The sequence below is a fragment of the Rattus norvegicus genome, chromosome 4, assembly GCF_036323735.1.
Source record: "Rattus norvegicus strain BN/NHsdMcwi chromosome 4, GRCr8, whole genome shotgun sequence".
Classification (NCBI taxonomy): Eukaryota; Metazoa; Chordata; class Mammalia; order Rodentia; family Muridae; genus Rattus; species Rattus norvegicus.
In genome coordinates, this window is record NC_086022.1 from 136,650,834 (window position 1) to 136,664,973 (window position 14,140).

Consider the following 14,140-nt stretch of genomic DNA (forward strand, 5'->3'; position numbering starts at 1 on the left):
GAACTATGACAGTCACATTATATATTAAGGTCACAGATTTCAGAAGTTTGTAAAATGTGATATAGTTTTTCGGTATTGCAAATTCATAGTTTTTTGTAAAATCTTTCCAATTTCTTCTCTGGTCAGAATATTAAAATAATACTCTAGTATCAGAATCTTGTTTGCATACCCAGACTGCATTCCGGAAGCCTCAGCCAAAGGACATCCAGCAAAGGCAGCTGGAGGCACAGCTCTTGGCACTGCACACAGAGGAATTTCAATCATATAACATTTACCTTGTGCTTCAGAAGCTGACTAACCTTGTTTCTTTAGCTTGTGGTAAATGTCATAGGATTAAGCACTTCTGCATAATCATGTTAAAACACTCTGGAATGATCTCACACATTTATTACCAGTCCTCAGTGTTCAAATGCTCATTCTGAGCATAGATTGGGATTTGTTCTGTATGATCCATATTGTGACACAGTTCACTACCTGTCATATCAGGAGCCGACTGATTCGCAGTGGAAGAACACTCCTGAACCAGACCCTTGTGGAAATTTGCACCTGAGCAAATATTAGAAAAGCTTATTTGAGGAGGTAAATTTAGAGGTTCTAGATTTCTAGAGGAGGTGTATGTTTGATTCATGTACTTTTTGTAAGTCTCTACCTCCTCTACACAACAGGAAAACTGCGATGAAAATAAAGCCAGTGAGAAAATGGGGTTGACCTTGATCCAATACTGGGGTGCAGTGGAATGAAGATTACCATATGAAGACAAGTCTTTAGGGCAGATGAGCACATGGGGAACAGTGTTCTCTGTGATTTTGTTATGCAGAATAAGCAATCATTTCGAAATGTGTAGTACCTAGTGCTAAAACACTCCCGATGTTACATTCAAGAACCTAAAACTACAAGAGGCGAAAATATGTGCAAAACTGTCTTCTGAAGTAATAAACAAGCTGGTGGGTAGGGAGGATGTAAAAGAGAAAATGACACGTGTGTGTGTGTGTGTGTGTCTGTGTGTGTGTGTACGTGTGCGCACGCGCATGTAGTTCATATAATAGTACATTAAGCATGAAAGCCTGCATTTTCAACATTTCAAGGTAAGAAGTTAAAGCCTCTTTGACTTTGATCATATCTGTTCTTAAAACTCTAACATCTAACACCACCTCAACTAACTTAGTTTCCATGTACTCTTCCCTGCCTATGGTCAAGGCCAAATGACAAAGACACGACCTACTGGTCTCATACACTGTTCTACTTATGATTCATTTCTAATCAATGTCATCATTAGATATGACTACCTCTTACATAGAACCACACTGGTATGATCTAATAACAGTGAGTACAAACATACATATTTTGCCGTCACTGTGATTTAAGATAATGAAGTCTGCCAATTCAACTTGGTTACAAAGTCATCCCTTGACACCAAAACTAACAGATCTGAATAATAAAGCAAATGTTATTGGGGTAGTTTAAAAAATAATACCAAGTTATAATTAATCTCACAGTGGATACCATTAAATAGTTGTCTTCTGAGATGTCAACTTTATCACACCAAATCGGGTCAGCAAAATACAAGCATAAATAACAAGTTGGAGAAAAACGAACTCTATATTTTGGTCCACAGGAAAAAAACAAAGCACAAAGAATCAAATAACACCAGAATCTTCTGGGGTTTGGAGTTGTGTTTGGGAAATAAGCCCGTGCTAAGCACTTGTTAAATCAACAGGCGATCCTTTATTTGGGCTTTGACAGAAAATTTAGTAGTGTAATCACAGAAGCAATTTGTGGTTTTAGAAGCAGCTTTCGAGTTAATAAGCAAATGCATTTGTGTTCATTGCAATGTTTGTTACTGTGTTTACTGAAGTGATGAGAATAATTGCAGCCCTTGAAAGAATGAATGTATGAATTTACATATTCAATACTTTATCCAAAAATAACTATTTAGGCTTCAGCAATAATTGAAATGAGGTAAGTTGAGATGCTATGCTTTTTGGTCAAAAAAAAACATTGTGTGTAAAAATGTGCTTTATCATGCCGACTCTCTTTCTTTAACAAACATTAAGTATTAACATAGATACACACACACACACACATAGAAACATAGTACCCATTGGTAGTATAACAAATGAAAACAGATGTTCCTTGTAAGTAGCTATAACCTATATAACCTAGTTCAAATACATCAGTGTTTACACTATTCTAAGGAGTTAAGTGATGTTTCTGCAGATTTGCCTTCTTTGTGCAAATTTTAAATTATCTGGCAAATTTCCTTATTCTCCTCTGAACATGCTACTTGTCTTGTGATTCTGCCAGAAGAAATAAGAACACTTCCATGCCCAGATCCTGAGTGGTTACACATACAAAAGTAACTCATTTGATTTAATTTTAATAACATTATTCACATGTTCTCTCCTCGTTCTACTTAAAAACAAACAAACAAAAAGCAAAACAGGTGATTTATTGCATTACATGATACCTTTACTGTATAAAAGCTGACTCTTCTGTTCCTGGTGAATATTGATTGCTCACAATACTGGCTTTGTTTTTATTTCACATTTTTCTGATATGACCAGGAGCAACTGATGACACTATGAGAAAGATGAATACTTTTTGAAAGGTGATATTGTGGGGAGGATATCAGGGGGCTTTGACTCATAGAAGCTACCTTGGTTACCTCAAAGCAAACTATCTTAAAATGGAGGCAAGAAATAAGACATAATCCAAGCTGTAATGTATAGAAAAGATTCAACTACCTAGCACTTTGAAGCTGAAGTTTTCCTATGGCATTCTTCAATACTGAAATATCTCCTTCTGAGTTCTTTGTTCTTCTTGTCAGTTTCATGATGGACCTTTCTCCAGCCACTAAGTGAGCCCTTACTGTTGGCTTGACAGCTACAGTAAACATCATTACAGTGAGAGAGTGTCAACTTAACAGGATTACAATTCCCGGTGTAGTACAGGGATACCAAGGTGCCATAGCCAGGCACAGTCACAATTCCCTGTGCAGTACAGGAATCTCAGGGGCCAGAGATACCTGAAGTCTTGCAAGAAATAGTCAAGAGATAAGGTTATCAAGAAGGCTTTGTAGCCTGGATGGTTGTACAGCGCCCCCCCCCCACCTTTATTTCAAACACACCTTGCATGAGTTATCTACTATTAGCCTCAGAAAGTGTGGAGATAATTACATTTTTACTATTTAGCAACCACTCATTTAATTTTCAATACTGATAGTGACTAATTACAATGTAGGAACCAAAGCTCTGTAGCTGAAAAATTTAGGATATAAAACAGAACCGAGCTTCAGGATCCAAGTGTAGAAAACTAGCAGCAATGATAACAGAATGATAGCTCTTATGTGCCTTGGTATAAAAATAGGTAATTTTGACACCAGCTATCACATAATAAGAAAAACTACACAGGGGCATAATACATAGACTTAAATTATACTTAAAATATCCCTTTTATCATGTGATTGGCTAGATAATAATTTTTAGATAGCATATACACTACATATGTGCTATATGATAAATACCACATGTGTACTCATACTCTTTAATGAACTATAGCTGTACATACATAGATTATATATCAATCATGTATCATACAGATACTCCTACACACCAATATAGTGATACACAAAGGATACTGTTTAGGATCTGTGTATATGTGTATACAAAGAGCAGAAAAACCTTCCTTTCATTACATCATTCATTGAATAAATGGTGAGCAAAATTTAGTGTATTATTTTAGTTTGCATTTCTTTTTATACTAAGCACAATTAGTTGACTTTCACTAATTTAAGCACACATGGAGTATACATTCATCCCATGAAATCCTGTTTAAGGAAACTCCAAGTCTCCAAGTGGAGACTAAATTAATCTTAGAGTTTATACTTTAACGATTCCTCACACCTTACTTCATTAAAATATCTCACCTATTTGAAAGAGCTCAATAAGAAGGATATTCCCTTAGATTCCACCTCACACCAGTCAGAATGGCTAAGATATAAGAAAAAACCCAGGCAACAACAGATGCTGGCAAGGATGTGGCGAAAGAGGAACACTGCTCCATTGCTGATGGGATTGCAAACTGGTACAACCACTCTGGAAATCAGTCTGGAGGCTCCTCAGAAAATTGAACATTGCACTACCTGAGGACCCAGTTATATCATCCTGGGCATATACCTAAATGAGACTCTAACATACAACAAAGACACATGCTCCCCTATGCTCATAGCAACCTTATTTATAATAGCCAGAAGTTGGAAAGAACCCAAATGTCCTTCGACAGAGGAATGGATAAAAAAATGTGGTACATCTACACAATGGAGTACTACTCAGTTATCAAAAACATGGACATCATGAGATTCATAGGCAAATGGATTGAACTAGAAAATATTCTAAATGAGGTAACCCAATTACAGTAAAACACACATGGTATGCACTCACTGATAAGTGGATATTAGCCTAAAAGCTTGAACTACCCAAGATACAATCCACAGACCACATGAAGCTCAAGAAGAAGGATGACCAAAATGACGATGCTTCATTTCTTCTTAAGCGGGGAACAAAATATTCATAGGAGGGGATATGGAGGCAAAGTTTGGTGCAGAGAGTGAAGTAACAGCCAATTAGAGCTTGCCTTACATGTGCCCCATATATATATATATGTATATATATATGTATATATATATAGATAGATAGATAGATGGATAGATAGATAGATAGATAGAGATAGAGATAGAGATAGAGATAGAGATAGAGATAGAGATAGAGATAGAGATAGAGATAGAGATAGAGATGTATGTATGTATGTATACAGCCACCAAAACTAGGTAAGATTGATGAAGCTAAGAAGTATACGCTGACAGGAACCAGATAGAAATGTCTCCTGAGAGATACAGCCAGAGCATGTCAAATACAGAGGCAAATCCTTGCAGCAAACCACTGAACCAAGAACGGGACCCCTGTTGGATGAATTAGTGAAAGGATTCAAAGAGCTGAAGGGGCTTGCAACCCCATGAGAACAACAATGCCAACCAACCAGAGCTCCCAGGGACTAAACCACTACCCAAAGACTACACATGGACAGACCCAAGGCTCCAGCTGCATATGTAGCAGAGGATGGCCTTGTTAGGTACCAATGGAAGGAGAAGCCCTTGGTCCTGCCAAGGTTGGACCCCCAATGTAGGAGAATGTCAGGGGGCAGGGCGGGAAGGAGGGTGGATGGGGAGGAGAACACTCTTATAGAAGGAGAGGGGATGGTTTAGGAGGCTTATGTTCTGGGAACTGGGAAAGGGAATAGCATTTGAAATATAAATTAAAATAAAAATCCAATTAAAAAAAGAAGAAGGATAGTCCCTTTACTCTCCTGCAACCAAACTGGAGACATCTGTAAGAACAAGTTATAAAGCTCAGGGTAGCTACGGACTATCTATGATGTAAAATAGGATATTTTAGAAATAGAGATATGACATCCATGCTCTCCAGAATTATAACAACTAGCTATGAATGCCCACAACACACTTGAAATGGATTTTATGTGACTGATAGAGTGGATTTTTAACTTAATTTCTTGATTTAAAGTTGAATGTTTCCATGGATCTAAAGGATAAAAGCACATAGAATTGATAAGACCACATTCAGCCTTAGGACTTTTTATTTTTCTGTCCATAGTTTGCATAAAAAACAAAGTCAAGTTGATGCTTAAACAGGGGAGCTTGTAAACTATAGTTATTTCTCTATCCATCTGGTAGGTTTCTGGCTTAATTATGAATTCCCAGTGACTACCCCATAAGTCTACAAATGCTATGGGCAGTCCCACTTCATTTGACTTTGTTACTTGCCTGATATTTGTGTGTGTGTGTGTGTGTGTGTGTGTGTGTGTGTGTGTGTGTGTGTACTCCAATATAGCCTATTACTATGGTTCTTTAAGTACAGGAGGTATCAATGGATATGACAGTGAACCTTCCATGGGGACATTTTCATCCAATACTAGGCATTTGGAGTCCAAAGAAGAAATGAGAAAAATCCTTTACATTAAAAAACTAAGTATTCATACATCCTTAAGGTAACCTTTTTCAGCACCATCAGCAATTACAGTCAGACTGAATACTAATTAACCTTTAAATGTGGGCTTTAGGGTGTAGGCAGGGAAATGTAAGAGAAAGAGTAAAATTCTCAATTAGACCTTTATAGGAGTAATTTCTCATGAGAATCTCTGAACTTTTGGATGTCTAATATGACCAATTAAGAGTTATCTTTACCCAACGGGGAAATAACTGGAACAGGATCTCTCATGGGACGAGTTTCGCCAGTCTCCAGGAGTCTTTGTGCTTTTAAAGGACAAACTCTCCTAAGATTCTTAAACTTTGTTCTGAATCTTCAGAAATATGACTGGGTCACCTCCAAGCAGTGATTTCATAGGAGTCCCTCATTCCCTCCTTGGCTCAGTATCTTGCTTCCTATTTGTCTACTTATCAGTTTATAATTATATGATATACAATACTACTTAACTACTTCATTAAAATATTAGTTTTGCCATTATATTGAATCTAAACTGTAATTTCTAAAGAATGTTAAAACAAGGAGAAACAAGTATGTTTTCTTCTGAGTCATTCTATGATAATAAGGTATATTTCTTAATTGAACATTACAAGCAAATTTTGTGGGGTATAGATAAAGTCATCTGTATGACCTGCATTACTCTACATTCCTTCTACTCAAGTGCAACCAATTTCTTCTGTAGACAGCACCAAAAACAGAAACCTTGGTCTTTTGGAGTTATTATAGGAAGGTCTAATGCAGCTCAGAATGAAGAAACTCCCTTGTGTTTCTAGCTTTCAAATCTCAGAAATTACAAACCTTTAGCAAAGGTGAGATTTCATATTGTTTATAAATCTTCAGTTCAGAAAATCTTTAAAGCTATGATAAAAGTGTCTGTTCCATTTGGCTATCAACTCAGGATTTTGACACAATATGTAGCATGTTAAATTTCTTCATTTATCAAACACTATATCAGCAAATCAATGAAAGCTGTGTATTTCCTCTTCTCAGTTATAGATTTTTCTTGAAATGAAACAAACCAAATTCACAATTGGCATTCCAGGGTATAACATAAAATAGAAGGGTCACTATAAACTGACACAAGTTCTACAAAATTTTATACATGCAATTAATATATTTACACTCAGACTCCACAACAACACACTGAATACCTAGTATACAAGGCGTAATTTGTACAAAAGATTTATAGGTTTCTAATCTCAAGACATCTGGCTATCTGATAACATTCTACAAACATAATTAATCTTTTCATTTAGATATATACTCCTCTGTGACAACATTTGTGTAGTGAGAGTTTCTTCACTAAATATTTTCATCAGGAAATAACTCATAGGATAAATATGACAATACAACTCCATCAATGACAGGAAAATAACCTATATGCTTATCACCACATGGATTCCTCCTCATACTGAGAGCTCTGTATAAAAACGTGTTCCAGTATTGTGGACAGAAGTAGTCTTTGTAAGTTGTCAGACATCCCTAGAAATGTGTGAGAAACCTCTAGAATAGAATCTTCATCAAATAATCTTTTCATTTTCCCCCACAAAGAGAAAGCATTTCCAGATGTTGAATACACTACAACTAATTCATCTTAATAGCTCATAAAATCAATTTCCTGTTTTCTTTATGCTTTTCGTATTTCTATGGTAAGAAGTAGAAAGCAAGTAAAGACTTTGCTGTATCCTTGACTCTGCCTATTCAGACCAGTTAATGTATATATTTAATGCATATTTTCTTGAAAGTACACAGTATATGCTCCACAAGTACGCATTCAACATATTGAAGTGACTAACCTTGATTACTTCCTGGTGCATAAATCTAAAAGTCTTTTTCTAAGGCTCGCCTGACCCTCTTTAACAAGGATTGGTTAGAGCCTATTATTTACATGGCTTCAGAGAACAACAGAGATTCAGTAAGATATAAATGGTGATTTTGGAGTTGCTATATAGGAGGAAGGAGACTTCTGCAAGGCACAGGAACTGGGTAAATACTATTGATGCAGATATTGACAAGCACGTGGAGGTGCATACTGCTCTGAAGGTGTCTCAAATACCCCACCCCGGCCACTTCTATGGAAGCATCGTTTACTAATTATAAAGAATTCATCTCTTCATTAAATTGAGTACCATTAGTATCCAAGAGCAGAAACTGTTAATATTTTGATATTTAATCAAGTAAATACCCATCCCATCAAATAATCCTGATACATTTCCCAATGTTGTCATTTAATCTTAAGGTGAAAATTCAACTTTTCGTCTTCACTTTTAAACTTTTGGATTGTGTGTGTGTGTGTGTGCGCGCGCGCGCGTGTGTGTGTGTGTGTGTGTGTGTGTGTGTGTGTGCGCGCGCGCGTGTGTGTGTGTGTGTGTGTGTGTGTGTGTGACAGCTGAAGGTTTCAGTGAACAGGTTTTTACATAATACTAAAAGTAAGGATTTTAAGGTGATTTTTAAAAATCTGACAAAAGAGATGATTTTCTCTTCAAAATAATTTAAAGCACTTTAAAAATGCATTTCACTCCCCCATATTTAATAAGCTTCCAAACACATATCCAGTATCACCAAAGAAAAAAAAGTACTTAAAAAAGGAAAAGAAAGAAAACAAAAGAACAGAAATAAACATGAATCAAACACCACTAAATTTCACACTATTAATGGATGTGTTCTTGATATCGTTATAACTTAACTTATAATCTGTAAACTTTTATAAGTTAAATCATTCCATAAATCAGTGAAAAGATGGAGCATATTTAATAAACCCTCGGATGTTTTTCCTTTAATCTACACCTGATGCCTTAAAAGACTCAAGTGCTCCTGGAGTCAGTTCTGTTGAATACACCACAAAGCCATAGCATTATGTATCACCCTTTTACATGGCAGAGTATACTGAAGCAAACTGAATACAACTGTCACATTTATTTACATGCTCATCCTTCCCACAGTACCTGTAATGAGGAGAAGGGTTGCCTCTTGCTTCACAATTTAATGTTATTTTTTTATCCTCCGAGCCAACAGGGAAAATACTGTTGCTGGGCTCTTTGACAAACACGGGGCCTTGCAAAAGAAGCTCACCTGTGTAGGTAGAGGAATAAAATAACAAGAATAAATAAACGGTGTTATAGAGGGTGCAGTCCAGAAAGGAAAATAACTAACAGCAGCTATCATTTACTCTTAAGTGTCCCTAATTCTCAGCAAGTACCATATGGTATACACGGTGCTTTGATAAAGAGCATTTGTCAGTCCTCAACAGTGAGCAAACTCCTCAAGAAGCAAGAATCCACAAGTAATGCCACCATAGTCATAAATCCATTTCAGTCTGTAAATAAAGCTATAGCGTCTACATGCCACAACAATGCCCATGCAGTCTAGGCCCATTTTCTTTGAAGAATAAACTCATTACCAGAAATCTTGCAAAATTAAACTGAAATGAAAACCCACCGCGTTTCTCACAGCATTTGAGGAATACACACAACTCAAGGTTGCCTATTCGTGTTTATTTTGCAGTGATCAATGAAAATATACCCAGGGATCACTGGGATATTCATATTCTTCACAGCAAATGACATAAAAGGATGCAGAAATGATTAAGTGCCTTTCAAAAAGTGTTCCCACTTTAGGAGAACTGGACCATTTTCTGGAGGTAACTGTCACATTCACACATATGAAAACAAAGCTCTAATTGCACCAGGTGTTGGGAAAGGAGAAAATGAATGCTATCACGAAACAGTTATGCAACTGGAATTGTGTAACCATTGCTAGAACATTTTTAAAAGCAAATTCACAGATTTTTTTTAAAGAACTCCTTAGTCTTCTCTTGTGGAATGCTCTGCCGAATGGAAGAGCAGTTTCTCCTGATTTTGAGATGGCAAAATAAACACAAAGACTAAGAGAGTTCATCAAATGTAAGACAAAACCAAAATGGGATTGAATAGTTTCAAAAGCCTCTGAGAGGAAGAACTTGCACTTTTATTCTTCAAACAGTAAAATCACAAATAGAAACAAATGCCAGGACAATGGAAATCAAAAACTTACAACATGAAAACCACAATAATTATTACTATGAAGGACACATCAGTAACTATGCATTGGGATGAATCCTCATCCCCCGGATGCAATATTTAATTATCATTCTGCTCTTAGCATGATACTCCATTCTGTCCGGTATACAAAAGGAGAAAGCTGAGCTAAGAATAGTTAGGTTACATAAGCTCTTTCACCCAACATTTTGGAATCACAATGTATACAGTTTAGAAGAACTTACTGCAGGGCTCATGTAAAGACATAGCTTTGTTTCTTCTGCAAACATTTGGTGTCCTAATTCTGGCCTAGGCTTCTGGAAGATAGTGCATAACATAGCTTGCCTGTGTTTTTGTTTTATGTGGTATACCAGTCACTTTTCTCTTTTTGTGATAAGATACTATGACCGGAGCAACTGAAAAGAAAATGTTTCCTTTGGCTCATGGTTCTTGAGAGGTAAGAGTGAATCATGGCTGAGAACATGGGAGCAAGCAGCAGGCCTGGTGGCTAGGGGAAGATGTTGAGAAGATCACACCCTCGACCATAAACACAAATCAAAGAGAGTAGACCGGTTAAGCAAATCCCACCACCAGTGATGTACTTCTGTAGCAAGGCCATGCCTTCTAGACCTCCACAACAGTCCTATCTCCTCAGAAACAAGTGTTCAAATATCTGAAGATATAGGGTACCTTCTTATCCAAACCACTATAAGGAGTGCTTGGCTATACTAGATTGCTATACTGTCTTTGCCTGGCTAGCCAATACCTTTGTTGGAGAATAGTCATGCCACAATGACCAAACATGTGATTATGTGTAAGATTTGAGTCACATGTCATCAAACTGAACTGGAGACTGAATCTAGCCACTTACAGACCAACCAGCATAACAGGGTCTCAAAGTCACTCAAACTAGTACACCTAAGTTTTTCTGATATGTAACCCTACAGTCATTAAAGAGTTATACTTATAATTCTGACTGAGTTCAAGAAAATAACAGATTCTAAAGTCTACTAAAGAAGAGATACAAGGCAGTGTCTAGAAAGTTCTAAGGCTAAACATTTATTGTTCTTAAGATATGTCACACTGCTGACAAAGACAAAGTCCAATACACAGGTGTGTTACCAACCAAAAAAGAACTTTCTTACCATAAGATACGTATATTACATACTCCCCTCATGCTACAGACAGTGCCAACATTCAGTGGTTCGTCCACGTTTCCAAGTGTATTGTGGTACAGGAGCAGCATGTATCCAGTAGAGATCACAATCCGAGTTCTAGATTCTGATCTTTTATGAAGATGAGCTTTGAGGCTCAAGTACGATCTCAAGATAATCTCAAGATTATCTCAATGTATACTGCATTTTATTCCTATGCCAGATGGTCAGGAGAATGGTGTGTTGGCACATTTTTAACTTGCAATGTGTTTACCAGGATGTGATATTACTCGGTGTGTGTGCCAATGGATCCCTATGTAATTGCTAATAATATGCATCTAAGCCATTGCTGCACCATTGCTTCTGGAATAAACCCTACCTTCACCATTAGTGTAGATTGCATAAACAGTTGAGGTTATTTGAAATATATATATGAAATATTATTCACAATATTTTAGTGGGAAAATCACATTTTAAAAATGGGTGGATGTTAAAATAAGACTTTAAGTCTCAGTGTTACCTTCCCAACCTGGATATGATTTGTTCTGTCAACCAGGGAGGCCCTGAGAGGCTAACTACCTGGAGAGGAATGGTAAAGGAGTGTCTTAGTGAGAGACTGGGTATCTGATACAACCCTTCCTGATTGTGATTTGGGTCTAATTCCAAGATATCACTCTGTCCAAAAAGGAGACAGGCAAAAATTATCCCTTAGCTTGCTTTTTCAACTTTGTTCTTTTCTGATGACCCTGGAATGAAGAACTTTGAGAACATAGCCAACATGTCTGAAACTTAAAGATTCTGACGGTATTCAAGACAATCAATGACTATGTGGAGGCTTCCAAATCTTTAAAACTAAAGAGAAATTAATAATAAAATGTGACATGTTAGTCCATGCTGTAGGCTTAGACAATGGACAAAAGCCCAGTCTTTTTGCATTTGAATGAAATTGGTGTTAGGGGGATGATGAAATGTGCTGTTCTAAACTCTTGTCAGCAACATAAACTTAAAAGAATCAGACTCTGGGATCAGCTACCCATAGGGAAATATGTAGTATTTTTGATCCTCAAAAGGATGTATCCTTCACCCATGTGAATATTCATAACAATGTACAGGAAGCTGATATATAAAAATGGTAGCCTCTTGCCTGCTCACATGTATTTGATATAACATTTAGATTGATGATTAACTTGACATCTTGTGACAGGAACTTTTTTTATATGTTAGCCTGGTTGCAACATCCCATTTTTAGCTTTACAACTTAAGATAAAGGATGTGTAACATTGCTGAATGAGACTAGGTCCAAAATTCCGATCCTAAGGTGTTCTCCCTCCTCACCTCTTGCCCCTAACAGCCACAGGCAACTATGAATAAGTGACTGTGAATGTAAATACAAGCTTTATGAGCTGCTAATGCAATGTCACATAAAAGATCAAACTGTACCCAATCAATGATTATGTCATACTATTTTTTTTTTTGTAGACTGACAAAGGAAAGCAGAAAAGGGATTTCACGCTGTTGCAGTTCCTTCACTAAAAGGAATGAAATACCTCAGAGAGTCAAGGTTACTTTTTAAATTCCTAGGGCAAGGAGAGCATGTCCCACTTCTGCCGTGCTTGTCTTTTCGCCATATCTACATGAGGAGAAGGATGGTGGAGTCCCTTCCAATGAAGACAAATGGTCCCAGACGTAGGCAGGAAGGCAATGTCATTAAAGGCAGAACTCAAGAGACATGTACCAGAATTGGACTACAGCATTTCCTGTCTAGATTCCTCTCCTCCACAGAATGAACATTAACTTTGGTTAAAGGGAGTAAAAGAGTATGCTGCCAATTAGATGAGAGCTATACTGGGCCACATTATTCTACAGAAGAACAAAATATAAAGATGAAGACAGTTTTTAGCTATAAGACACTCTGTTTGCAAACTAGTAGTATACATGTAGTTTTTAAAAAGAGATGACCAAAGTAAATTTCATTATACAATTTCAAATTTATAAGATGATAAGCTAGCTAATCGTAGTATAATATGTGTGTGTGATAGAGTTTTGAATGTAAGATGTATGCAGCATGTGAAAAACTACCCATGATGGACAAGATTCTGTAGTGAATTGGCCTATGGCATGTGTATTTAAATTCTGGTGCTGTATGCCCAAAAGCAAGACAGTGTCAGGGCTGGCTTCTTCTGGAGGCCATGAGGGAAGAATCTATTCTGTATTTCTACTTGGCATTGCACGCATGTTAGTGTGTTTATTGGTGCATGTGTAGGTGACAAAGGACACTGATCACTCTTTCACTCTGTCTTATTCCTTTGAGACAGTGTCTTTCAATGAACTCAGAGCCACACTTTAGAAAGCCCACAATTCTGAGGTTATGGTGCATTTGGGACATACCTGAAGCTGAGTTCTGAATTCAAGTGTTCAAGCAGATCGTCTTACCCACTGAGTCATCTCGCTTACCCATCACTGATATGTTTCCATTCCCATTTGACAAGCTCTGGTCCAGATGCATACTTCTCTTTCTTATAGTATTGCCAACCATTATTGCTTTTCAGGCAGTGGGTGTCATTGCAAGGTATTTTCTACATTGATTTATATATAAATAAAACAAATCATAACAGTGAATAAAAATATTAAACCGCCAGCATTTTAAAACTTTCTCAAAGGTTCCAAAATATGAATCTTTCCAAACTCACTGATCTGATGTCTCCTGGGGACTTTGAGGAAGAAAAGAAGAAAAACTGATGGTTCTCATGACGTTGTCACATAAAGAGATACAGTTTTCTCAGTGCTGAATAGGATGTAGCTACCTCTGTTCAGTGTTATTGTTTGATAAAATGCATGTTCCCAAGTGGCAATATTGCCCCTGACTCCTAAGTCCCACATGAGACACACTGCATTCATTAACATACCTAACTTG

At 37.0% G+C, this 14,140-nt stretch overlaps 1 protein-coding gene across 5 annotated transcripts in view; it reads right to left on the bottom strand.

The window, feature by feature from the left end:
• Positions 1-14,140, bottom strand: part of Cntn3 (contactin 3) — a 373,191-nt gene that overhangs the window by 253,259 nt on the left and 105,792 nt on the right. For all 5 annotated transcript variants that reach the window (XM_006236968.5, XM_039108281.2, NM_019329.2 and 2 more), the window contains 1 exon segment: positions 9,002-9,128. In XM_006236968.5, the coding sequence (XP_006237030.1) occupies positions 9,002-9,128 (127 nt within the window).